This window comes from Salvelinus namaycush, unplaced genomic scaffold, assembly GCF_016432855.1.
Source record: "Salvelinus namaycush isolate Seneca unplaced genomic scaffold, SaNama_1.0 Scaffold9, whole genome shotgun sequence".
In the NCBI taxonomy this organism is placed as follows: Eukaryota; Metazoa; Chordata; class Actinopteri; order Salmoniformes; family Salmonidae; genus Salvelinus; species Salvelinus namaycush.
The window spans coordinates 781,839-809,579 of NW_024061641.1; the positions used below are offsets into that span (position 1 = coordinate 781,839).

General features: G+C 44.9%; 4 protein-coding genes and 1 long non-coding RNA gene across 6 annotated transcripts in view; 3 read left to right on the forward strand and 2 right to left on the reverse strand.

Annotated features, from left to right (window-relative positions):
* LOC120043328 (zinc finger protein 2-like) overlaps window positions 1-27,741 on the forward strand; it is a 401,596-nt gene that overhangs the window by 334,920 nt on the left and 38,935 nt on the right. The window lies entirely within an intron of this gene.
* On the forward strand, window positions 5,210-6,528 carry LOC120043344. The gene is made up of 4 exons (XM_038987971.1): window positions 5,210-5,350; window positions 5,460-5,627; window positions 5,721-5,967; window positions 6,053-6,528. Exons 2-4 carry the CDS (start codon window positions 5,563-5,565, stop codon window positions 6,485-6,487), a joined length of 747 nt encoding a protein of 248 aa, XP_038843899.1. The 5' UTR covers window positions 5,210-5,350; window positions 5,460-5,562; the 3' UTR covers window positions 6,488-6,528.
* LOC120043349 lies at window positions 7,240-8,399 on the forward strand. Its single transcript, XR_005476410.1, has 3 exons — window positions 7,240-7,542; window positions 7,766-7,887; window positions 7,981-8,399. It is a non-coding gene; the product is annotated as an uncharacterized LOC120043349 (long non-coding RNA).
* On the reverse strand, window positions 7,852-12,831 carry LOC120043343. The gene is made up of 4 exons (XM_038987970.1): window positions 12,695-12,831; window positions 10,072-10,355; window positions 9,698-9,943; window positions 7,852-9,593 (listed from the first exon to the last, which is right to left on the reverse strand). Exons 2-4 carry the CDS (start codon window positions 10,329-10,331, stop codon window positions 9,089-9,091), a joined length of 1,011 nt encoding a protein of 336 aa, XP_038843898.1. The 5' UTR covers window positions 10,332-10,355; window positions 12,695-12,831; the 3' UTR covers window positions 7,852-9,088.
* Window positions 18,567-25,874, reverse strand: LOC120043340 (zinc finger protein 25-like). The gene is made up of 2 exons (XM_038987967.1): window positions 25,630-25,874; window positions 18,567-20,287 (listed from the first exon to the last, which is right to left on the reverse strand). The coding sequence occupies exons 1-2, from the start codon at window positions 25,793-25,795 to the stop codon at window positions 19,353-19,355; spliced, it is 1,101 nt and encodes a 366-aa protein (XP_038843895.1). The 5' UTR covers window positions 25,796-25,874; the 3' UTR covers window positions 18,567-19,352.

Here is a 27,741-nt window from a genome sequence, read left to right on the forward strand (position 1 = left end):
TTAGAAAGCATTGTAAAATGTCTTCTAGCTGTGCTTAGAAAGCATTGTAAAATGTCTTCTAGCTGGGCTTAGAAAGCATTGTAAAATGTCTTCTAGCTGGGCTTAGAAAGCATTGTAAAATGTCTTCTAGCTGTGCTTAGAAAGCATTGTAAAATGTCTTATTTTCATCCATTTTGCTTGCCGTTGAAAAAGCCTTTTTGTGAAATCTTATGTATACTGTGTCTTGTCTTGCAAACATTCCAACCTGTGTTTCAGTCTGCATCACCTGTGTTTCAGTCTGCATCACCTGTGTTTCAGTCTGCATCACCTGTGTTTCAGTCTGCATCACCTGTGTTTCAGTCTGCATCACCTGTGTTTCAGTCTGCATCACCTGTGTTTCAGTCTGCATCACCTGTGTTTCAGTCTGCATCACCTGTGTTTCAGTCTGCATCACCTGTGTTTCAGTCTGCATCACCTGTGTTTGTCTGCATCACTTTGTTTGGCCTGTTTCTTGCTTGTAAATGGTCTTCCTACTGTATATCTGTCGTTTGTAGCTTTTTAAATGTAGATTGTTTAACCAAGATTCCTAACCTCTTCCAACACTGATCAAAACTCAAAGTGCATTGGCTGTCAACAGGTTTTGAAGCTGAAGCTCTATTCTAATTTAATTATTTCATTTATTTCACTGAAATGTTGTGAGACTATGCTGTGCTCCTGTAACAGTTCCTACTGCTCCCACTCCCCCCCCCCCCCCCCCCCCCCCCCTGCTGTGCTAGCTCCTACTGCCCCTCAGACCCGGTCAACCTCCCAGCCAACAGCTGGACCAGTGCAGCATGCTGCTGGTGCTCAGGTAAATGTCTCATCTCACCTATGACTTGGCTATTTCATTTAGCTTTTGGTTTAGCTTTTGGTTGTGTGGTGATGGAAAATCAATGTATTGATTCTCTTCTCTGCAGCAGGTGCTTCTCCCTGAGGGATGGAAGCAGACCCTCTCAAAGGAGCAGCAAGAGTGGGTCAGTCAGGCCATCTTCACAGGGAACAAGCAGCTCAAATGTGTCCTGAAAAGCCAGCTTGAGCTGTGGTACTCCCCTCTGCCTCTTAACATCAGCCTCCAGCTTCTCCCATCGCCTACTTCCTCCGGCCGTTCTGCCTCTGGATGCCCTACCGCCTGTGGGCCTCTAAGTTTGTGTGCACCCTGCCACAGTGCAAGCGCCACAAACTCAGACGGTTCGGAGGGTGCTTGACATGGACGGCTGGTATTATATGGGGACAGAGTACCTGGAATGCTGCATCTGTCAGAGGAAGCTAGCAGGATGGTCGCTGGAGGTCTTGAACCAGCTGGATGCAAGTCATCGCTTGAAGTTCCCAGCTATCTTGACTTACAGGTTAGTAATTCACACCTCTGAAAATCAAAGCACTTGTTCACTGAGGAGAAAAAATATATATATATCATAGTGAGAAGAGGCGGTTAGGAGGTTCTTGTCAACACTGAGGTTTTGATGTTTCAAAGCACCATTGAATTGTTAATTACCTCTTTGATCTGAATGTTTGACCTCTTAACAGGAACTGTCCAAGCAAAGTGTTTCAAAGTCACCGTTTCCCCAAGCCCCTCCTTCCCTTATCAAAGTGTTTGTAGATCCCCCTCATCCTCTTCTCCTCTTTTTTTCCCCCCAATTGTCTCTGTTAGGTTGTCCTGTGACCTGAAGGTGGTCAGGCTGATGAGAGAGAGGACACTGGGCAACAGTGTGACCAGGCTGTACAACCAGCTGAGGGAGCAGCACAGCCTGACCTGGATGGACCCTGAACTACCTGTCCATCTGTGACCACTTTGTAGTCCCAGGTGCTGCACCACTGAGGGTAACACCTCCTCCTCCCATTTTGGATGTGCCCTCAGCCCAGTGGCTGCTGACTGTCCACGGCTACGACATTCTGTTCCAGCTGGAGGACTTCAAGGCCAGAGTCACCTCCATCTTTGGGCTCATCCTGAAGATGGATTCAACCAAGAAGGTGATTTTTTATGTTCTTTTGACCAGAAATAATACTAGTTAGAGACAATTCAATGTATAATAACTTATAATTACTTATTTTATAATGACTTGTAGTCGTGAAAATTATAGGTCGACCGATTATGATTTTTCAACACCGATACCGATTATTGGAGGACCAAAAAAAAGCAGATTCCGATTAATCGGTCGGTTTTTATTTGTAATAATGACAATTACAACAATACTGAATGAACACTTTTCTTTTGCCTAAATGTAATACATCAATAAAATCAATTTAGCCTCAAATAAATAATGAAACAACATGTTCAATTTGGTTTAAATAATGCAAAAACAAAGTGTTGGAGAAGAAAGTAAAAGTGCAATATGTGCCATGTAAAAAAGCTAACGTTTAAGTTCCTTGCTCAGAACATGAGAACATATGAAAGCTGGTGGTTCCTTTTAACATGAGTCTTCAATATTCCCACGTAAGAAGTTTTAGGTTGTAGTTATTATAGGACTATTTCTCTCTATACCATTTGTATTTCATATACCTTTGACTATTGGATGTTCTTATAGGCACTTTAGTATTGCCAGTGTAACAGTATAGCTTCCGTCCCTCTCCTCGCCCCAGGAACACATCAACAACAGCCACCATCGAAGCATCATTACCCATCGCTCCACAAAAGCCGCGGCCCTTGCATAGCAAGGGGAACAACTACTCAAAGTCTCAGAGCGAGTGACGTCACCGATTTGAAACGCCATTAGCGCGCACCACCGCTAACTAGCTAGCCATTTCACATCGGTTACGCCAGCCTAATCTCTGGAGTTGATAGGCTTGAAGTCATAAACAGCTCAATGCTTGAAGCATTGCGAAGAGCTGCTGGCAAACGCACGAAAGTGCTGTTTGAATGAATGCTTACGAGCCTGCTGCTGCCTACCATCGCTCAGACTGCTATTTCAAATCATAGACTTAATTATAACATATTAACACACAGAAATACAAGCCTTTGGTCATTGATATGGTCGACTCCGCCAACTATCATTTCGAAAACAAAATGTTTATTCTTTCAGTGAAATACGGAACCGTTCCGTATTTTATCTAACGGGTGACATCCCTAATACGTTTGGCGAAGTAGGCTGTGATTCGATGAGAAATTAACAGGCACCGCATTGATTATATGCAACGCAGGACACGCTAGATAAACTAGTAATATCATCAACCATGTGTAGTTAACTAGTGATTATGTTAAGATTGATTGTTTTTTATAAGATAAGTTTAGTGCTAGCTAGCAACTTACCTTGGCTTCTTGCTGCCCTCGCGTAACAGGTAGTCAGCCTGCCATGCAGACTCCTCGTGGAGTGCAATGTAAGGCAGGTGGTTAGTGCGTTGAACTAGTAACCGGAAGATTGCAAAAACGAATCCCCAAGCTGACAAGGTAAAAATCTGTCGTTCTGCCCTTGAACAAGGCAGTTAACCCACCGTTCTTAGGCCTTCATTGAAAATAAGAATGTGTTCTTAACTGACTTGCCTAGTTAAATAAAGGTGTAAAGAAAAAAAGGCCAAATCGATGTCCAAAAATACAGATTTCCGATTGTTATGAAAACTTGAAATCGGCCATTCCGATTAATCGGTCGACATCTAGTGAAAATTTGTGTCCACTCACTGAGATGACTGTTTGTCTTTCTGTGTTTGTTTGACGGCCCTCAGTTTCTTGGTCACCTATCTGGGGCAGCACAAGGGACAGCAGCGTGGGCCACAAACGTGGGCAATGAGTACGGCCAGGTGCTCATTACGGTCCTCACTGACAGCGAAGGAGAGGGCCTGCACGACATGGCAGCTGGCCTCCAGCAGCGCTACAGCAGAGCTGGAGTGGCACCTCCCAAGCTGCTCTACGTCAACCGGGACTGCGGCGCCCTGATGGGAAAGGGGAAGACGGCAGCCATGTTCAGCCAGTGGGATGAGCTCATCGTCCGGCTGGATGTGTGGCACCTCATCTGTCGTTTTGCTCAGGGAGTGACCACAGAGTAAAAGAGACAACAAAAAAAGAGATTTGTACATAAACAGAACCGCACATGTTTTAGTGTTTTGTATAATTTATAAATATATACCAGTGTACTTTGCAGACTTTGTGTGATCCTTCACAAGACTGCAGCCCATGAGCTTCTGGCTCAGCTCATTGATGGCGTTCTGGGCTACACCATCATATAGCAGTGTAGGGGCTGCTTCTGTCCCCCCCCCCCCCCCCCCCCCCCCTGCAGCTTCGGCACAGTCCTCATTCCACCCAACCAACCCTTCAAGGAGGTAGGCCTGAAAGAGCTCGACACGAGCACTTGTTCCTATGAACGACAACAACAAACAAGATCTCCTCACATGCACAGTTGTTGACACAACAACAACGCAACCCGGTTTTACATTTAACATACCAGGAATGAAGAGGTGGAGGTGGAAAGACTCCAGGGAGGTGGACCCACGTGAGCAGCGCAACACAGGCAGGATGACCCCTCCCATGGTCACGTCTTTGCCCTTGTTGGTGTAGATGCTGACACCAGGGGGGTCCTGAATACAGACCAGGTGTCGTCTCTGGGTCTGCCAGGTGGCCTGCATCCTGTCACAGTCCAGGAGCCGGTTGCCCAGGGTGTCTGTGGCATCCATGAAAGTCTCCAGGAACTCCCCGATGAGACGCTCGGTCTCCTCCGCCCCGCGCGTGCGACGACGACGACAGTGCCAAGCCATCTCTTTGGGGCTGAGCCTTTTCATCACCTGGGCATCGCTGAGCCCCGTGATGTGGCTCTCCTTCAGCTCCCCTCGCTTGGCCTCCCGCAGGCGCTCCACATCATCTGCATACCACACCAATATGCAGGAGGTGAGCCGCCGCATAAAGAGAGCATACAGAGGATGGGGAACTCATTGGGGTCGAGTATCTCTTCTCCCAGACCGATGGTGACCAGAAGCTGGAGTCCAGCCTCGGTAAGGACCCAGATGTCCCAGATGGGACACCTGATCTATTTGAGAGAGGGAGAGGACGACCTGGGAGAGCTTGATGAGGAGGCTGACCCCACCATCTCCTTGCACGCCCTCGATGAGTGTCTCCCACCACTCAGGAAGGCCACTCCACCGCCCACTGAGCCCACCCCATGTCAGCCCACTCCACCGCCCACTGAGCCCACCCCATGTCAGCCCACTCCACCTCCCACTGAGCCCACCCCATGTCAGCCCACTCCACCTCCCACTGAGCCCACCCCATGTCAGCCCACTCCACCTCCCACTGAGCCCACCCCATGTCAGCCCACTCAACCCAACCCAGGTACATGTCATCACACCCCCTGATGACACTACGGAGGAGGTGGACACTGCACCCGCTGCCAGTCAGGACACGGAGGATGACGTAAGAGCCTATCCACATCCTAAGCAGCTCACATTGCTTAAGTTTCTTTCCATTCATAATAGTTAATCTGACTATTAATCCAACCCTTCCCCACGACTCTATTATCCAGGAGTACATAGGACCTGATGGGGTTAGTGGATACCAGCACGTCCTCCTGGCCAGGAGTCTGCTGAGGCTGCTGGAGGGGCCATGGATCTCCAATGGGCACATAGATGACATCATGGCTCTCTGGGGAAACCTTCCAGAGAGACAAGGCAGCAGTCTCCTCCCCCGAGAGGTACGTACTGCACATTGTTCTAAACTCACTTCACACACACAAAGCCATGAGTGTATTTCTCATTAACGTGATGTTTCCTTTATCTGCCTTCAGCTCCCTGCTTGGGCAAGGCTCTGGACCTGCTCAGTGGCCCAACACCAACAGGACAGTAGAGGCCATTTTTGTTGAGCTGTGCCACAAACACCCTGCAGGCAAGATGGTGCTTGGGAACCGGGTCAACAGGTGGGCTGCTATCCTGGGGGATTACAAGAGAATCAGGATCATGGTGCTGGGCAGCCCAAACCTGATTACCCACACAAGACTGCAACTGTTCCAAGTCAACAAGTTGACCTTGACAGTGGTACGTTTTATATATTTTATGTGTAGTTCACTGGTTGACATAGTGTTAATGATAACAATTAACATATTTCACGTTTTTCACACAGGTACAACAAACCGATGTCCCCCATGGAGAGAGTGACACTGCACCAGACCCGGGACAGCATGACTGCAGAGAAGGAGGAGTCAGGCCCCTTCCACGCTGCAGTCAGGAGCACATCACTGCTGCCAGCCCCATCAACCAGCTTCCAGAGGACAGAATGGGGCAGGCTACACAGCGTGGTAGAGCAGCCACTAGTCAGTCACTGCCACCTCTACCGCCACCTAGTCTGCCTACCACCTCCTTCCCTATTTCTCCAGTCTCCCAAGACCTGCCCTCGACCTGCACTCCTCTGCCCCCTCCTGCTAGTGGACCCAAGGTATCCAGGACCACCGAATGGAGGAAGAGTCTGGGAATAAAGTCAGGGAGCACAAGCCGTACGAAGGATACAACTGCTCTAAATGTGGCAAACCCAAAACTTGTGAATTTGGACACAGTGTGAATGGAACTGTGAGATTCTGTGCTGCTACTTCTGGTGGTCAAACGGTGGAGGAGTGGCTGGCACTGATGAGGTCCCAGCATGGTGTTAGCCAAGGCCAGTAAACATCGACTGACATGTAAAAAAAATTACGACATTCATTTTCAATCACTTTAACTGGTTAATTAATGTCTTGTATATTTAGTTAATTTTTAATCCCCTTAACTTTTACAGTAGGTGTAGGGGACATCATGCTGAGTTAAGCACACATGACATAAATAATAATTGAATACATTTTTTTTTTTAAATAAAAGCACGTTCTTTGAAATTCATTCTGATTTAATTTTATACTCTTTATAAAGTTCAACAAATAAAAAAAAAAGTAAATCAGTCAATTTTCTACTCAGTTAATAAAGACACAATGTATACAGAATTGTAGAACACATCAAACAGTCGGTTTCTACTCAGACATGACCAACAGATACTAGAGGTGACAGCAGGGAGTCACCGCCCCCAGTGACGCCCACTAATCTCTGATTGGTTGCTGCACACCATTTGTTGAAGTTTGGGACATCCTCAGGGAGTCTGTTTCCCAATGTCTATTACTCAAGATGGATAGAGCTTTCTAGAGGGCAGGTTTTGGGACTGTGATCAATGTAGTCTATAACTCTACAGACTGTAAACAAACTTTTTTAAATTATGAATCTGAATGTTTGTTATCCACCTTTTTTAGTGTATCGGCTAATTCTTTATTTTGGTTATCACAGCTACATAGCCTGGATAAGGCAGCCTAACACCTTGCCCGGTCAAGAATGCGTGCTGTCCAACACTATATTTGGAAGAAAGAATCAGAGGGAAGCCCAAAAGGCCCAACTGGAGTGTGACAGAATAAAAAGGCAGACGAGGGAAAGAGAGGAGAGAGAGAGCACAGCGGCGTGCTGGAAAATACAAGGACCCGCCTCCACACCTGACATTTAGCCGTCCACGGTGGCCTCCAGTTCTGAACAAGGACCCGCCTCCACACCTGACATTTAGCCGTCCACGGTGGCCTCCAGTTCTGAACAAGCGGTTCCTCAAAGGTGACGTCTTATTTAAAAAAATAAAAAATATTAAATTATTCCATAAATTTTATTTATCTTAAAAAATAAACAATTCAAACAAAATCAATAACTTCAGTGGATCAAAATAAATCTATTACCCCAAAAAATGAATGAAATCATTCAAATAACATGTAAAAATCACAATTTTAAATATAGCAATATATTGTTTGGTGTGTTCATTAGCCTGTTTGTCCTTCTGTAGACAAGAACCCGATATTAGCCTCAGCCGAAAGGTTGTTAACCTCCCCGGCCCCCCCCCCCCCCCCACCTGAAATTCAGCCATCCATGTTGGCCCCCAGTTCTGAACAGACACCGCCCCCAAAGGTGAGTTCTCTTAAATTCACGTTTGTTTGACAATAGCAATTTTCCTGTGTGTGATGTGTATAATAAGCCACTAATGCCTGTGTGTCCCTCTAGACAAGAACCTGAAGCCAGCTCCATCCAGAAGCAACAAGGGGGCCCGGAGGACAGCTAAAGCGGTGCCAACCAACAAGCAACCCCCCCCTAATGCTAGAGTTGCTGCCGCTTCCACCTCGGAAAAGGCCTCCCCTTGACCAGATCCACATATTTGAGGAGGAGCATTGCAAAGGCTGGTCATGAACCTTGTGAGGAAGAGGAGGTTACCCGTTGCTTTCCCCTGCAAGATATGTGGCAAGCCTAAAATAAAAGAATTTGGCCACAGCCTGTAAAAACTGGGGGCCTGGGCCTCGGGTGTCAAGGACCACAGCATGGAAGCGGAGGGTCAGAAATAGTTCTGTAATGTTTTAATGTTTCAAAAATGTAAAGTTGTGTAATATGTTAATAGTATGTTTTCTTGGTTGATAAATAAAGAGCTTGAGAGCCTAAAACTATCACATGTCAAATAGCTCATTATTGTTTTTGAGAAGCACATGGCTACTTAACATAACTGTAGCCACACCTACTTAAAGGGCCACTGTGCCTATTTAACATGCATATTACAGAATTCAATACCTTAACATGTTTACATCAAGTTCATTTGAGCCATCTTTGGGGTCTCTGTAAAAGTCCGTTAAGGTGCTCCACGAGCCCTGTGAAACCACGGGCCAACCTACAAGATGGCCATCGATCAAGATCCTGCTCAATCTTCAGTCCAATGGAGGGAGGAAAGGGGGTTTTGCTGGGTGACAAGTCTTGTGCTTTGTTGTGGTCAGCTGGGCCCTTTTGTTTCGTGACAGATGCATAAGTAAACCCAACTATTGAGAAAAGAGACATATTGTCACACACGAGAACTGGCTATACAATAATTTTATTGAACTATGTCAAAATGTTCCTGCGCTCATAAAACGTTAATTGTGCCCGACTTCCCCGTGGGGGAACGGACCGACGTTAGTCTGGTGTCTCGCCTCTGACCTGCTGGCCATGGGTGACCCTACCTGTGTCTTATAAACTACAGACAATATAGCTCTGAGGGTCGTCAACACACACAAGCCTCTACACCATGGTCTCGGTCCAGGAACAGGGAACTATTTAAAATAAAAACGTCCGAGACCACCCAGCCAGTGGCTCAGTGTCCGTCACCTCGCCCCTTAGCGTCTTTCATTTCCGCCAGCCACTGGGCCACGGTCTTACCCTCCTCAGCAACAGAGCAGAACGCCGCTGTGCCTCGTCTCCCGCCGCTTCGGCAACCCGCATTTGGAGCAGACGTACTGCTCGTATTGCCTTCGTCTCTTCCCAGCTGTCCCCTTCTCCAAGCCATTGTCCTTGGCACCAGAGGAGGTAAAGAGGAGCCCGTCGGTGGTCCTTGGGCTGGCAGGGCTTGGGAGGGGCCAGGAAGTGCGGGGGGTTGTTGCTCCAGGTGGGCTGGCAGAATGGGTGGACCGTCCTTGCTGGGTGGCCTGGCGTGGGACCGGGGGGGGGGCAGTGTAGGGAAAGGGAAGGGTGCCTGGATCCCCTCCCGCTGGTAGTGGAGGGGCTTGGCTGCAGGGAGGGGCTGGGCGTTGACGCTGGGGGCAGGAACGAGCCCCAATCCCTGCTGCAGCACCATCATCTCCTTCTGACACCGGGAGTACCTGAAACAGGGAGAGAAAACAAACACAAGCTGTCACTCAGATTGTCATGAGGCATTAGTCACATGGCTTTTATGTAACAAGTCTTCTATAAGTTGACGTCTTACCACTGACTGATGGTCCTTTGATTAAGCTCAAACAGCTGAAGGTTGGTCTGGGCCATCAACCTCGGGCTGTTCAGCACTGCCACCCTGATGGCCACGTAGTCTGCCAGAATGAGCGCCCGCCTGCTCTTGACACCGGCAGACTGCGTGGTGCTGGGATGGATCTGACAGAGATGACTGCAAATGGCCTCCACCAAACAGAAGATGGCTGGCCAATTAGCAGGGCTCGAGTTCAGTCCGAGAAGACAACTGAAACGAAGGAGATAAATAATTAGAGAACATAGAAAAATAATGATAGCCATCGCCTGACCTTGATATGCATTTAATATAGCGACAATATAATAGTCAGGTGAAGGACATGAATACTAACAACATACCATTGGAGAGAGTCTGGGACTCCTTCCCCTTCGGTGCCTTGAACCGCCCCCGATCCATCCTCTCCCCCTTGTCGGGCAGGGTAGATCAAGCGCTGCTTGTCGTAGTTTGGCAGCGCCAGCCACAGCGCCACCAGACAGTCTACCCTGCGGTCCGACAACAACTGACGGTTCCAAGGCCCTGGCAAGCCTGCGGACATGCTGGTAGACCGGCATCGCCTCATAAGAGACAGGGAAGAATCGATGAGGAAAATGTCACACATTTAGAGGTAACACATACGATTCCTCTACAAAGGAAATAGACAATGTTATTTTATGTTGTGTAACTGAAAATCACACTGATGGATTCTGTTAAAATGTAACATGTTTCAAGTTAAACTGTAGTTTGTTTGTTTCCTGTTTGGTGAATGATTACTGTGAGTATTAATGGAGTTTAGGCCATGAAACTGTGTGTATACTAATTTAGGAAGGTTGACCTAATCAGATAAGAGGAAATTGTCTATGATCAGAGAGCAGGGTCAGGCCCAGATGATGGATAGCTAAACAAAGAGAGGACCATGGACATTCAACAGGGGAAAGGAGGGAAACTCAGTGGGGTCATAAAATGTATAGCTGGGAAGGTGACGCCTACAAGGGAAGAGTATAACATGTATAGCTGGGGAGGTGACGCCTACAAGGGAAGAGTATAACATGTATAGCTGGGGAGGTGACTCCTACAAGGGAAGAGTATAACATGTATAGCTGGGGAGGTGACTCCTACAAGGGAAGAGTATAACATGTATAGCTGGGGAGGTGACTCCTACAAGGGAAGAGTATAACATGTATAGCTGGGGAGGTGACTCCTACAAGGGAAGAGTATAACATGTATAGCTGGGGAGGTGACTCCTACAAGGGAAGAGTATAACATGGATAGCTGGGGAGGTGACTCCTACAAGGGAAGAGTATAACATGTATAGCTGGGGAGGTGACTCCTACAAGGGAAGAGTATAACATGTATAGCTGGGGAGGTGATTCCTACAAGGGAAGAGTATAACATGTATAGCTGGGGAGGTGACTCCTACAAGGGAAGAGTATAACATGGATAGCTGGGGAGGTGACTCCTACAAGGGAAGAGTATAACATGGATAGCTGGGGAGGTGACTCCTACAAGGGAAGAGTATAACATGTATAGCTGGGGAGGTGACTCCTACAAGGGAAGAGTATAACATGGATAGCTGGGGAGGTGATTCCTACAAGGGAAGAGTATAACATGTATAGCTGGGGAGGTGACTCCTACAAGGGAAGAGTATAACATGTATAGCTGGGGAGGTGACTCCTACAAGGGAAGAGTATAACATGTATAGCTGGGGAGGTGATTCCTACAAGGGAAGAGTATAACATGTATAGCTGGGGAGGTGACTCCTACAAGGGAAGAGTATAACATGGATAGCTGGGGAGGTGACTCCTACAAGGGAAGAGTATAACATGGATAGCTGGGGAGGTGACTCCTACAAGGGAAGAGTATAACATGTATAGCTGGGGAGGTGACTCCTACAAGGGAAGAGTATAACATGTATAGCTGGGGAGGTGACTCCTACAAGGGAAGAGTATAACATGTATAGCTGGGGAGGTGACTCCTACAAGGTAAGAGTATAACATGTATAGCTGGGGAGGTGACTCCTACAAGGGAAGAGTATAACATGTATAGCTGGGGAGGTGATTCCTACAAGGGAAGAGTATAACATGTATAGCTGGGGAGGTGACTCCTACAAGGGAAGAGTATAACATGGATAGCTGGGGAGGTGACTCCTACAAGGGAAGAGTATAACATGGATAGCTGGGGAGGTGACTCCTACAAGGGAAGAGTATAACATGTATAGCTGGGGAGGTGACTCCTACAAGGGAAGAGTATAACATGGATAGCTGGGGAGGTGATTCCTACAAGGGAAGAGTATAACATGTATAGCTGGGGAGGTGACTCCTACAAGGGAAGAGTATAACATGTATAGCTGGGGAGGTGACTCCTACAAGGGAAGAGTATAACATGTATAGCTGGGGAGGTGATTCCTACAAGGGAAGAGTATAACATGTATAGCTGGGGAGGTGACTCCTACAAGGGAAGAGTATAACATGGATAGCTGGGGAGGTGACTCCTACAAGGGAAGAGTATAACATGTATAGCTGGGGAGGTGACTCCTACAAGGGAAGAGTATAACATGGATAGCTGGGGAGGTGATTCCTACAAGGGAAGAGTATAACATGTATAGCTGGGGAGGTGACTCCTACAAGGGAAGAGTATAACATGTATAGCTGGGGAGGTGACTCCTACAAGGGAAGAGTATAACATGTATAGCTGGGGAGGTGACTCCTACAAGGGAAGAGTATAACATGTATAGCTGGGGAGGTGACTCCTACAAGGGAAGAGTATAACATGTATAGCTGGGGAGGTGACTCCTACAAGGGAAGAGTATAACATGTATAGCTGGGGAGGTGATTCCTAAATGTATGCACTCAGCTGACTGCATCCTTGGTATTAAACACTTGAAACGTCTCTTGAGCTTTTGGTCTCAAGTCCTTATTGCAAAGAGGTTGCAATATAATTTTTATTTTTAACAACACAAAAGGTCAATTATAATTGAACTCTTACCTCTGAATCAGAGGAGGAGTGGTCAGGGTGAGGAGAATCGTGGCGATCAGGGGCCTCAGGAGAGCTTCCGTCTTCAGGGGCGGTGGGACTGGATGGCCCAGACCTGGGTGTGTCAGCGGGTTCCCCTGACAGAGGTGCCGCTGAGCTGGAGGACGGGGCGATCATAGGAGTGACAGGAGGGCTGTGGACTGTCGGGTCCACATCCTCCTCCTGAAAGCCCTCATCGAGCTGCTCGACGGCGGCTGCCTCTTCCGGAACGTCAGGGTCCGCGCTGACATCCTGCAGCACTCTGCCAGTCTGAGAATACAGGTACTCAACTCCAAGGAGTTCCCCTATTTAAAAAATAATATTCAGGCAAAAGCAGAGTAGGGAAAGGTTAATGGGATGTAATCAATGCAATTGATGTAAATGTTCATTCTCTTACTCGACTAAGCCGTGTACTCACTAGGCTTGGTGTAGTCTTTAACCTGATCCTGGTCAAGCACCCTTTGGCTGCTAAGGGTAAGGATGTGCTGCAGGTGGCCACTGTAACAAAGCAGAGGCTGCCTGTTCTTCTTTTCCTCCACTGCTTCTTGCGCACTGTCCTCGTTCCACCTCACCAGTCCATCCAACAGGAATGCCTGGAAATGCATGGCATTTGCCCTGGTACCTGAGAGAACAATGCATGATTAGGGACACAACTAGTAGGGGACCTTCTTCTCTGTCCCAATTGTTCCGATTGCCCTCCTCCAATCAGATGCTTCAGCTTGTTCCAATTTAGACAAAGAGAGCAAAACCCCACCAATGAAGGCCTAGCTTGGTCCAATTCGTTGTATGTAAGTTGTATCGACCTCGAAATTGTTGTAAAATTGGAACAAGCTCAAGCATCTGATTTGAAATTTCAAACTTGAATTGAAAATGGAGGGGGCAAACAGAGGGCTTCAACGTAGGCCTATGATTCCTTTCCATTCGGAAACTCCCGGTTGCCGCATCGAAAGTGCCCTTCCTCCGCGAAGTGCTGGCTACAGATCCTGCTAGCTCCAGCTGACACGTCTTCAAAAGTTGTGGGTCCTTGGGCAGCCGATGGTAGCTTACCGAGGGATTTTTTGTTGTTGAGCCAATTCCTACAGCCGGGTGCTATACAGTTCATGTTTGAATTACTACGTTTTGTTGCCATCTTCGTTGTCCTAAACTCACTCTCTTCGATCCACTCTCCGCGCGAAAACTCAATACCAGACAATTTTCTGATTCCTGCCAGTCGTTACTATGGTAATTAAAAATGGCGCTGACCATAGCTCAAATAAACTTTGTCGACGATCAAAATACTAAATATAGAGATGTTTTTTTTAATGTTAAATGCACATGTTTAGTATTAGTTGATTGAATACATCTCTTTGCTTAGATGTACTTCCATTCCCCTTGAAGTTTCATTGAGCTTGAGACATGCCACTTTTGACGTCTTGCCTTGAAGTGCTGCCTTTTTATCCTTGTGGATTGGGACACAGTGTCTGACTTGATTTGCGTTTAGTTCAGCCGTCCTGTTGCACTTACCTAACATGACCTCTAGAGGTGCACTTACCTAACATGACCACTAGAGGGGAGCGAACATCCACAGGAGTTTCGCAGTGCTTTCTCCACCACACAGTAAACACAAGTTTTAGTTCTAAAAAAGCCAGAACTATCCCCAGGGGGGGGGGCAAAATAAGGAACGCTTCACGAATTTGCGTGTCATCCTTGAGCTTTAGCAGGTGACTACATTTGTAACAGTTACCTTGTGATTGAAAAGTGGATACAAATGTAATTAATAAAAACAATCATTAGTCTGTATGCACAGCCCTAGCTTGAACCCCATCATGGCTGCTTGCTGCTTCATTGTTATGTTTTTTCATTATGGCGTCCCACAGGGACCACTGTAAATTAGTGACAGGTGCCTTGTGACTGAAAACTGGACAGAAATGTAGTCAACATTTTTTTTTTTTTTAAGTCACATTTTCACAGGAGGGTAACATCAGCTCACACCAGATGTGGAAAACAACACATTGAAAGAAATGACAGGATAATGTGTGACCCACACGGTCACAGCACAATTGCCCCACTGTCTGTATGTCCCCTGTTTACCGACTGTGCAAGTTAAGGTGATAGAAGATGGACTAAATTACAAGACATACAAGTTAAAAGGTGAAACTATCCCTTTGTAGTAGACAAAAATAACAATGTCATTGTATTCTAATCAACTCATTACTCTTTTAAACATTTTTTAACAGTTCATATTTCAATTTCATACATTGTCAATATCCCCTGCCCTCACACAAATTCTTATATGTATTTTTATAAATCATTTATAATAAAGTAAAATAAACCTTTACCATGCCTCTTGTACGCTTATCTTTTGCACTTAAAATAGTTCAGTTCATATCAGGTCACCATTAACATTTTGAAGTTAGAGGGGCCCTTGTAAATTACAGGAGTGTCTGTATAACTGTCCCTTTGTAGTTGACAATCATAAGCATTGCTTATATTCACACCACACATTTGAGTGAAATACAGATTAGTTACAAATGTCAAACTTAAAACGCATTTCAGCAATGTCCGAATATATGTTCCTTTGGAATAGATCATTGTTAGCATTGGTTAGACAGGCCCACATTGAAAAAAAGGACCGGTGTCAGGCTGGTGACTCACCTCAGACCTGTTTGTCATGGGAGTTCCTGCCAGTGGTCATAGGCTACAGAGAATATAGCTCAGAGGGCCCTCAACACACACAAGCCTCTACACTGTCTTGGTAGAGGGGAACAAGGTGAACTGAACTATATACAAAAGGAATGTTTCACGACAACCCAACGTGTGGCTCAGTTTCCTCCAGCAGCTTGCCCCTTAGCGTCTCTTCTCCGCCAGCCACTGTTCTACGGTCTTCCCCTCAGCAGCACTTCAAGTTATTTTGAAGTTAAAGGGGGCCATAGAAATGGCAGGAGTGTCTGTGTATCTGTCCCTTTGTAGAAGACAATTTTAAGGATTGCATATTCATGCCACACATTTGAATGAAATGCTGATTAGTTCGTCTGTGATGAATTGTGCCCTCACACTGGACAGACGTTAGTCTGGTGTTTCTCAAGCAAGTCGGTGATGAATTGTGCTCCCCATGCTGCTCCTGGTGAACAGCGTCCGACCAGTCCACCGCTGCTGATGCTTGTTGAGAGTTGCCCGCCAGCTCTAAGAGAGAGAGGGAGAGAGTGGCACACTACTAACAGTCGACCCAACATTAGCAAATATTAAAATACCATTTCTAAACTTCTCATTTATTATAGTAAAACTCACCCCAGCACTTTCTGAGGCAGGCCTTGGAAGCAGGAAGGACATCATCCTCTTCTGGTCTTCACCCCACCGAGGCAAGGATAGTGATGAACGGTGAGCTCCGTAGGCGGCTCCTGGTAAACAGCGTCTGGTCAATCCACTGCTGTTGCTTCTTGTTGAGAGTTGCCCGCCAGCTCTCTGGCCAGATGGAAGCCATTCTTCAGTAAAAGGCACATGACAGCCGCTTGGAGTTTGCTAAAAGGCACCTGAAGGACTCTCAGACCAGGAGAAACAAGATTCTCTGGTCTGATGAAACCAAGATTGAACGCTTTGGCCTGAATGCCAAGCATCACGTCTGGAGGAAACCTGGCACCGCTCATCACCTGGTCAATAACACCACTACAGTGAAGCATGGTGCGTGAATTGTGTGATGGGTAGGAATGGGCGGATTTCTCCATCCCCTTCTCTGGTCGTTGTATTGGGCAGTTCAATGGTGAGAAATGTCTCAGTCCCAGTTGTTGTTGCCATCCTGTACCTGTCCCGCAGGTGTGATGTTCGGATGTACCGATCCTGTGCAGGTGTTGTTACACGTGGTCTGCCACTGCGAGGACGATCAGCTGTCCGTCCCGTCTCCCTGTGGCGCTGTCTTAGGCATCTCACAGTACGGACATTGCAATTTATTGCCCTGGCCACATCTGCAGTCCTCATGCCTCCTTGCAGCATGCCTAAGGCATGTTCACGCAGATGAGCAGGGACCCTGGGCATCTTTCTTTGGTGTTTTTCAGAGTCAGTAGAAAGGCCTCTTTAGTGTCCTAAGTTTTCCTAACTGTGACCTTAATTGCCTAGCGTCTGTAAGCTGTAAGCTTCCACACGACCGTTCCACAGGTGCATGTTCAGTAATTGTTTATGGTTCATTGAACAAGCATGGGAAACAGTGTTTAATAAACCCTTTACAATGAATATCTGTGAAGTTATTTGGATTTTTACGAATTATCTTTGAAAGACAGGGTCCTGAAAAAGGGACGTTTTATTGTTGTTGCTGAGTTTAGTGTATAAGAGGTCATACAATACGTTTTGTAGTGATTCCTGTTGTTGAATATTTGTTGGTCTGCAGTGTGTAATGAGAAGGAAACAGACGCTGCACTTGACACATTTATGAAATTGCTTATTCCAGTTACTAATAAGAATGAATCTATTAAGAAAATGACTGTAAAAAATGTTAAATCCCCATGGATTGATGAGGAATTGAAAAATGTTATGGTTGAGACGGATGAGGCAAAAGGAATGGCAAATAAGTCTGGCTTCACAACCGACTGGCAAACGTATTGCATATTGAGAAATCATGTAACCAAACTTGATTAAAAGAATAAGAAACTACACTATGAAACAAAGATAAATTACATAAAGAATTATAGTAAAAAGCTTTGGAGCACCTTAAATGAAATTTTGGACAAAAAGCCAAACTCAGTTCCATCCTTCATTGAATCAGATGGCTCATTCATCACAAAACCCACAGATATTGCCAATTACTTTAATTATATTATAATTGGCAAGATTAGCAAACTTAGGCATGACATGCCAGTGTGACAAATTGAAAATGTAGAGTTTCCATCAACCTCACACGCAATGTAGATATCAAAGAACGCCGCAGTTCACGGGTAGAATAGTGGGTGAAACCATTCACTTCAGGAGAAGGGGGGATATAAATAAAGTGTGTTGTTGAATTCATAGGAATATTTGCTGCCATTGTAGTAAGGTTGGCAATACGAGAGGTATTCAGACTATGTCCAGTGTCTGTGTTCTTTTGCCCATCTTAATCTTTTCTTTTTATTGGCCAGTCTAAGATATGGCTTTTTTCTTTGCAACTCTGCCTAGAAGGCCAGCATCCCGGAGTCGCCTCTTCACTGTTGACGTTGAGACTGGTGTTTTGCGGGTACTATTTAATGAAGCTGCCAGTTGAGGACTTGTGAGGCATCTGTTTCTCAAATTAGACATTCTAATGTACTTGTCCTCTTGCTCAGTTGTGCACCGGGGCGTCCCACTCCTCTTTCTATTCTGGTTAGAGCCAGTTTGCGCTGTTCTGTGAAGGGAGTAGTACATAGTGTTGTACGAGATCTTCAGTTTCTTGGCAATTTCTCGCATAGAATAGCCTTCATTTCTCAGAACAAGAATAGACTGACGAGTTTCAGAAGAAAGTTCTTTGTTTCTGGCCATTTTGAGCCTGTAATCGAACTCACAAATGCTGATACTCCAGACACTCAACTAGTCTAAAGAAGGCCAGTTTTATTGCTTCTTTAATTAGCACAAGTTTTCAGCTGTGCTAACATAATTGCAAAAGGTTTTCTAATGATCAACTAGCCTTTTAAAATGATAAACTTGGATTAGCTAACACAACGTGCCATTGGAACAGAGGAGTGATGGTTGCTGATAATGGGCCTCTACGCCTATGTAGATATTCCATTAAAAATCAGCCATTTCCATCTACAATAGTAATTTACAACATTAACAATGTCTACACTGTATTTCTGATCAATTTTATATTATTTTAATGGACAAAAAATGTGCCTTTCTTTCAAAAACAAGGACATTTCAAAGTGACCCCAAACTTTTGAACGGTAGTGTAGATGTTATTGAATTGGGACAGGAAAAACACTGCAGTGCACTTATGAGGAGTTGACTATATCACTACTTCCCAGAAGTTACAATTTAAAACAATATCATGAATGAGCAACATTGGGTCAGAATGGATGAGAAACACTCATGGGACAGACGGAAGGAGATAACTCCTGGAATGAATGCATTTAAAAAAAAATCAATAACACCAGTCAGAACATTCTGTCATCACCAGATATCCCTGTTTCTAATTACGTGAAAACATCAACAGACGTTGAACAAAATACAGGCACTACTGTTATTTTATTTCCTAAACTTTTAATTAAAATCAAACTTTATTTACACAAAACATTTTACTAAAGTAAATCCATCGTGTATCTATTTATCTGAAACCCACAGCACGAATTATCCAGAGTAGCTTTGCTTTCCTAAGAGTGTTGTCCACATCCTGCCTTTTTATTCCCATCTTCTGATAGGAGATCTTTGTCCTAACTGTCTTTCTTTGCTTTCCTAAGAGTGTTGTTCACATCCTGCCTTTTTATTCCCATCTCCTGACAGGAGATCTTTGTCCTAACTGTCTTTCTTTTTTTGTGTTTTCATCCTATTTTCTTTCTTTGTGGATGTATCTCACGTGCGTCAGCATGTTTACCTTCTGAATTAATCTTTTACCTCAGACTGAGCAGCCATATGATTACTCTCTTGTGTGAGTCAGTTTGTGCATGGTTAGGTTCTGCTTGAGACTAAAGCTTTTCCAGCAGTCACCACAGATAAATGATTACTCTCCTGTGTGAGTCCGTATATGTGCAGTTAGGTGCTCCTTGCGAATGAAGCCTTTACCACAGTCACCACAGCTAAATGGTTTCTCTCCTGTGTGAGTCAGTATGTGTCTCCTTAGGTCCCCTTTCTGAATAAAGCTCTTCCCACAGTCACCACAGGTAAATGGTTTCTCTCCTGTGTGAATATTCATGTGCCTGGACAGATGTCCTTTTTGTTTGAAGGCCTTGCCACAAAAGGGGCAGGTGCAGGGTTTCCCATCGTGACAGAGTCGGACATGGGCCTTCAGTTTACAGGTGGAGTTGTACTGTTTTTTGCATAAGTGGCATTCGCTGAATCTCTTCTTGGCAAAAGTCACGTGCCTCTGCAGGTCAGCTTTCAGAGGAAACGTTTCACCACAGTCACGGCAGTGGTGAGTTATTCTAGATGTGGTGCTGGGTTTGGAATAGTGTTCCCCCATTGGTGTGTTTGGATCCAATGATAGGCTAGGCTCAAATGGTGGGCTGCTGTCAAGTCCTACTGGGTCGCTGCTTACAGCTGAACTGTGGCTGGATGCATTGTTTTGATTATCTGGAGGGTCACAGAAAATGTTGAGACCCTTAATGTGGGTCACAGTGCCAAAACGTGTGAAATCCACTCGTTTACAGTCACTCTCTCTGTTCTCCACAGTCTGGATTTGGGGAAGAGTCAAGGACCAAAGTGGGTCCTCCGGATCACATTCACTTTTCACACAGGGAGGAGTGAATTTGAATTCTATGATATCAGGCTCCAGACCTTGAAGCTGCTCTTCCTCCTCACTGGTCCTGAGTTCCTCCTGTTTCTCTTTAATCTGTTTGGTCTCTGGGTCCTCCTGCCCCAGACTGGGGCTCCACTCCTGCTCACAGTGCTGCTGCTCAGGGGGAACCTCCTCTTCAGAGACAGAGAGCTGGAGGGAGTCTGGAGGGAAGGAGAGAGGAGGAGCAGAGGTTACCACAGTCCCCAAATCTATACAGACTTTAGACAAGCTGAGACAACTGAATTCCACCATATATACATCTCAATGGAGATGTGATGAGTGCCGGCGGAGTGTATCTCTGGTTGCATCGAGTCCCTATATCTGTCCAAACTGTAAACATGTCCATTCTTTAATGCCTACCTTGTACCTGTGTTTGACCTGTGTAACTGTGTTATTTTCTTTGGGTGTTGCAATACGTTGTTTTTGATTCTTATTTTTTTTTAAACGTAATTCTATGTGAAGTCTGTCAAATTTGTAATTTAACAGATAATCGTATCCAGAGTGACTTACACTTTCTTACTGATCTACCAACAGAACCACACGACTTTAAACATGCACTACACAACCAAATGTAGAAAAAGGGTGTGAATACTTTATGAAGCTAGCTACAGTGCCTTCAGAAAGTATCCACACCCCCTTGACCTTTTTTTCCCCCCTCCACATTTTGTTGTGTTAGAGACTGAATTTAAAATGGATTACATTTAGATTTTGTGTCACTGGCCTACACACAATACCCCATAATGTCAAGGTGGAATTATTCAACTCCTTTGCTATGGCAAACCTAAATAATTTCAGGAGTAAAAATGTGCTTAAATAGTCACATAATAAGTTGCATTCTGTCACCAACAATAATAGGAAAGGGAGATACCTTGTCAGTTGTACAACTGAATGCATTCAACTGAAATGTGTCCTCTGCATTTAACCCAACTCCTCTGAATCAGAAAGGTGCGGAGGGCTGCCTTAATCGACATTCACATCATTGGCGCGCGGGGAACAGTAGGTTAAAACCTCTTTGGGCTAGGCGGCAGTATTTTCACGTCCGGATAAAAAGCGTGCCCAAAGTAAACTGCCTGTCACTCAGGCCCAGAAGCTAGGATATGCATATGCATGGTAGTATTGGATAGAAAACACTCTAAAGTTTCTAAAACTGTTAACCCCGAGCACAATCCATCCAGGGAATTTATTTTTTGAGGTCATTGTGTTTTCCAATGCTTTTCTATGGGAAACCTGATTTATTAGGGCCCAGATTGCAGTTCCTATGGCTTCCATTATATGTCAACAGTCTTTAGAAATTTTTCGATGTTTTTCTTTTGAGAAATGAAGAAGTAGTCCTATTCTTTCCATGTGTCACTCAGATGGACTCAAGTCTTTTGGTGCGCGTGAACAGGAGTGCGCTCCTCGTTATTTTTCTCCGGTATTGGAAACAGTTTATTCCGTCTTAAATTTTATCGATTATTTACATTTTAGGGTACCTGAGGTTGGATTAGAAACGTTGTTTGAAAAGTTTGGACCAAGTTTACAGGTAACTTATTAGATACTTTGTAGTCATGTTGGGTGAGTTGGAACCGGTGTATTTCTGGATCAAACGCGCCAAATAAATGGACATTTTGGGGATATAAAGAAGGAATTTATTGAACAAAACGACCCTTCATTGTGTCACTGAGACATTTGGGATTGCAAAAAGATGAAGATCTTCAAAGGTAAGGCATTTATTATATCGCTATTTCTGACTTTTGTGTCGCACCTGCCTGGTTGAAAAATGGTTTTCATGTTTTTGTATGCGGGGCGCTGTCCTCAGATAATTGCATGGTGTGCTTTCGCCGTAAAGCCTTTATGAAATCTGACACAGCGGCTGGATTAACAAGAAGTTAAGCTTTATTTTGATGTATTACACTTGTATTTATATGAATGTTAAATATTTATATTTCTGTAGTTTGAATTTGGTGCTCTGCAATTTCACCGGATGTTGTCAAATCTATCCCGCTAACGGGATTCGAGCGTTAAGGGATCCCTAAGAGGTTTTAACCTCCTTGCTCAGGGGCAGAATGACAGATTTTTAACTTGTCAGCTCGGGGATTCGATCCAGCAACATTTCGGTTACTGATAACGCTCCTACCCGCCAGGCTACCTGCCGCCCTCCTGTGTTTAACATGATTTTTGAACAACTTTCTCATCTCTGTATCACACAATTATCTATAAGGTCCCTCAGTCAAGCAATGAATTTCAAACATATTCAACCACAAAGACAAGGGAGGTTTTCCAATGCCTCGCAAAGAAGTGCACCTATTGATGGGTAAAAATAAAAAAGCAGACAGCAGACACAATATCCCTTTGAGCATGGTGCAGTTATTAATTACACTTTGGATGGTGTATCAATACACCCAGTCAATACAAAGATACAGGCATCCTTCCTAAGTCAGTTGCCGGAGAGGAAGGAAACCACTCAGGGATTTCACCATGAGGCCAATGGTGACTTTAAAACAGCTACAGAGATTAATGGCTGTGATAGGAGAAAACTGAGGCTGGATCAACAACCTTGTAGTTACTCACAATACTAACCTAAATTACAGAGTGAAGAGACAGAAGCCTGTACAGAATACAAATATTGCAAAACATGCATGCTCTTTACAATAAGGAACTAACCATTCAGTAGAACAATAACCTAAAACAGAAGGCCAAATATACACTGGAGTTGCTTACCAATAAGACATTGAATGTTCCTGAGTGGCCTAGTTACAGTTTTGACTTAAATCTAGGGATGTACGATATGTCGGTGAACATATCGGAATCGGACGATATTAGCTGAAAATGCCAACATCGGTATCGGCCTGATGTCTAGCCTAACGCCGATGTTAAAAACCAATGTCAAAGCTACCGTGCATACTTATATAACGTAGGCACATGACGTAATGACGCCACGTAAAATGTTGCGCTACACGTTCTTCACAGAATTCCTAACCTTGCCCACAATGTCCGCTATGTGGATCGAGCAGTCAACAAGTCAAGCAGTCATTTGAAAGAGTAAGAACATTTCAGCGACACAACTCAAAGGCGAAATCCATGAAAGCCAAAATAATGGAATTCATTGCCCTTGACAATCAACCATTCTCTGTCGTGGGTGATGTTGGCTTTCTCCGACTGGTCAAGCACCGGTACACACTACCAAGTGCGCAATTTTTCCGATGTTGCCCTACCAGAGTTACACAGTAATAGCATCACTGCTATTAGCTTCACGACATACACACTATGGAACGCCGTTTGGGTCTTTGCGTGTCAAAAAAGATACAGTAGTACTGTCAAAGCTGTACAAAAAAGTCTGCAAACAAGCAAACACCGGCCACGAACGATGTGTTTATAATACCGCGTTGGTAATAAAGCATCATTTGTTCGACCGCAACTTCTGGGCTAGCTAGCTGTAGCTTGGTACCTAGCTAACACCAATACAACCAGCCTGAAAACAATGACCAGTAGAAACTGCAGTCATTTTCATTATTCTTAGCAATGATTTAGGAATCCTAGTGAGTAAGTATTAGCTTGGTAGCCACTTGTTGTTCGCTTATTGAAATTGAAATTCAGTTCATTAAAATAAATAGCTAGCCAGCTACTTAAACCTGTTGCCCAAATTATAAGCAGCCAGCTAGCTTCATCTGGCTCGACCGCACCATGTGTTGTGAAGCTAGCCACAAATACTGGAATTTGAGGTTTGCCTTCAAAATAAAAGTATGTCATTGACAGTGATGCAAATGAATACAAATAGTAGAATTATGCCATACATTTATTTTGAAGGCTAACCGCAAAGTCCACTATTGTGGCTAATCCTTATTGTAGCTAGCTTCACATAGATGGGTCCGACCACCATTAATCAAATAACAACTGTCTTATAAATTAGAGTTACACCGAGCTATATAGTTAGCTATTGCCTTCATATTAGGACATGGAACCTGTAGAGCCACAGAAATAGTTTCATGCATGTAGGACCATAGTAACAGACCATGGCACCCTACAGAAATAACCATACATGTCATCCTGCTAACTCCTCTGAAAGGGACAACCCTGTTCTGGAAAATACCAAAGAGGTGTAACCATAGCAACAGTACATAGTTGGCCATAACACAGTTACAGGAATAACCAGTCGTGCATGTCTAATGACCCAGAGCACATATAGAGTACACTAGTTTTGCTGGCTCCTTCTGAAATAAATAATTGCCACATACATACTGGAAAATTCACAATAATCCTGGTTGAGTATGAAACGACTGAACAACAAAACGGCACATCAAGTGAAAGAAATAGGTTTTGAGGATGTTTTACTGGTAATGGGGACATGCGTAAATGCCAACAAAATAACTTTTTGGTTAGTGTGGTGTGTGTAACCTTTATTTAACTAGGCAAGTCAGTTAAGAACAAATTCTTACCCTCCCGGGTGGCGCAGTGGTCTGAGGCGCTGCATCGCAGTGCTAGCTGTGCCACCAGAGATTCTGAGTTTGAGTCCAGGCTCTGTCGTAGCCGGTCGTGACCAGGAGGCCCATGGGGCAGCGCACAATTGGCCCAGCGTCGTCCGGGTTAGGGAGGGTTTGGCCGGCAAGGATATCCTTGTCTCATCGCGCACTAGCGACTCCTGTGGCGGGCCGGGCGCAGTGCACGCTGACCAGGTCGCCAGGTGTACGGTGTTTCCTCCGACACATTGGTGCGGCTGGCTTACGGGTTGGATGTGCATTGTGTCAAGAAGCAGTGCGGCTTGGTTGTGTTGTGTTTCGGAGGACGCATGGCTCTCGACCTTCGCCTCTCCCGAGTCCGTACGGGAGATGCAGCAATACTATCAATTGGATACCACGAAATTGGGGAGAAAAAAAGCGGTGAAAAAAAAGAAGAACAAATTCTGGGCCAATTGTGCGCCGCGCTATGGGACTCCCAATCACGTGATACAGCCTGGATTCGAACCAGGGCATCTTGCACTGAGATGCAGTGCCTTAGACCGCTGCGTCCATGTGTGTGTGTTAACTATTTAAATGTACTAGAATGCTTAAAATGCCGCTAAAATGTTAAATATCAGGTATCGTTTTTTTTTTGGCAAGGAAAATACTGGATATCGTTATCGGACAAAAATGTAATATCGGTGCATCACTAATTAAATCTTCTTGGAAATCTATGGCAACACTTGAAAATGTCTGTTTAGTAATGATCAACAACTAACTTGACAGAGCTTGAAGAATTTTTTTAATAATAATGTGCAAATATTGTACAATCCAGGTGTGCAAATCTCATAGAGACTTATGCAGAAAGCCTCACAGCTGTAATCGTTGCCAAAGGTGATACTAACATTTATTGACTCATTTTCAAAAAATTTGGAAACATTTCTAAAAACACGTTTTCACTTTGTCATTATAGGGTATTGTGTGTTGATGGGAGCGACAAAAATACATTTTGTATTCCGGCTGTAACAACAAAATGTAGAATTAGTCAAGGTGTATGAATACTTTCTGAAGGCACAGTAGCTAAGTACCTATTTTACGTTGTGGTATCTCTGGAGTGATCCGCAGCAGTCTCCGTAGCCGATCATTCTCCTCCTGGTATTCAACTACCGTTTTCTCAACTGCCCCGAAAATCTCCACAGCTGCTGCCGTTAAACGCTCATTTAAAAACACACTCAACAACTGTAGCTTAGACATTTTTAGTCGAATGAGAGTTGGGTAGCCTATTTAGTAGAGTCAGTATGTATTTCTTTACCCCACACAAGGAATGCAAAATCAAAACAGAGTCGTTTCCAATCCTACTTCCGTGTTCTAGTCAAGGAATTTTAGAAAACTCCTTGATTTTAGTGGGTGGCAAACCCAAAAACGCACAGCAACGCCGCCAACTGGATGGGAGTTTAACTACTGTGCAAGAAAGTTTACAGACACGTAGTAAAGGGAAACCATAAATACATGTACACAAACAGTGGTTATCATAAGTATAGGATAATCTGTCATAATCAATTCTTCACCAGGAGTCGACTGTATATCAGCGTTAACTTTGGCAGCTATTTTAGATTTAGTTTTAGTCAGGGGTGAAAGCAAGGCGGTATGGTCCGGTACGGCGTTCCAGACAAATAAATAGTGGGAGTAGCCCGTACCGGTAAAACATAAGCCTATCACAATAATTAAAACAAAATGTCAAGAAAACTGTAGGCTATTACACACGTATTTATCATTACGCATGTCAGAGGAATTAACAATTTGCGAATGGACTTGTGGTATTGCCTACAATCCAAAATGCAATGTGGTTCTATGATAACACTGAAATTTTGCCAAGGCAGAGATGAGTGGCCGACACCAAGATGCGCGCGGGGACAACTGTGAACGCATAAATTCTGGCCCCAATGACAATCGGCCAATGTCATTACACTTTTTGGTGTTTTGTGTAAAATAGGTCTCTTTCCATTCACCACTGTTTGGAGGCTGGAAATATGGTAGGGGAGAGCGAGGTATGTTGACACACTTTTCACACTGTCTAACATTTACTTGGCACAATACATCACAATGGAGCACAATACATCACAATGGTATACATGTCATACCAAATGAAATAAGGAAGTCTTGGGCACATATGTTGTATTCATTACATCTTCATATCTTATTTCAGTAGGGAGTTGTAGACCGTTAAATATAGAGTGTGCACTTGTGACAATTTATCCCATCAGCGGGTAAATTGTCACACTACGTCTGGTAAGTTATCACATTGGATTATCAACAAATAAGAACAGCCTGTCTGAGCTCGTGCTAGGCAGGGCTGGAATGGTGCTGGGGCCTGGCAGGGCTGAAATTGCGCTGGGGCCTGGCAGGTTGGTGCTGGGGCCTGGCAGGGCTGAAATGGTGCTGGAGCCTGGCAGGGCTGAAATGGTGCTGGAGCCTGGCAGGGCTGAAATGGTGCTGGAGCCTGGCTGGTTGGTGCTTCTCCTTTGAGCACTTCGTATGCTCAACAAAATGTTTCAGGAAGTCAACAAAGTGCACATCTTTCATCCACCCAGAGGCATTTGCCCCTCCTTTGCTGCCAGGTGGCCCGTTGATCAGGAAATGATCGCAGAAGTTGACACGGGGGGAATAAAAACCAGCCCTGTCGCGGACCCTGATGTCTTGCTCCCAGACAAACTAAACAACTTCTTCGCTCGCTTTGAGGACAATACAGTGCCATCGACACGGCCCGCTACCAAAACCTGCGGACTCTCCTTCACCACAGCCAACGTGAGTAAAACATTTATTCGTGTTAACCTTCGCAAGGCTGCCGGCCCAGACGGCATCCCTAGCCGCGTCCTCAGAGCATGCGCAGACCAGCTGGCTGGTGTTTATGGACATATTCAATCAATCCCTATCCCAGTCTGCTGTTCCCACATGCTTCAAGAGGGCCACCATTGTTCCTGTTCCCAAGAAAGCTAAGGTAACTGAGCTAAACGACTATAGCTCCGTAGCACTCACTTCTGTCATCATGAAGTGCTTTGAGAGACTAGTCATGGACCATCTCACCTCGACCCTACCTGACACCCTAGACCCACTCCAATTTGCTTACCGCCCCAATAGGTCCACAGACGACGCAATCACAATCACACTGCCCTAACCCATCTGGACAAGTGGAATACCTA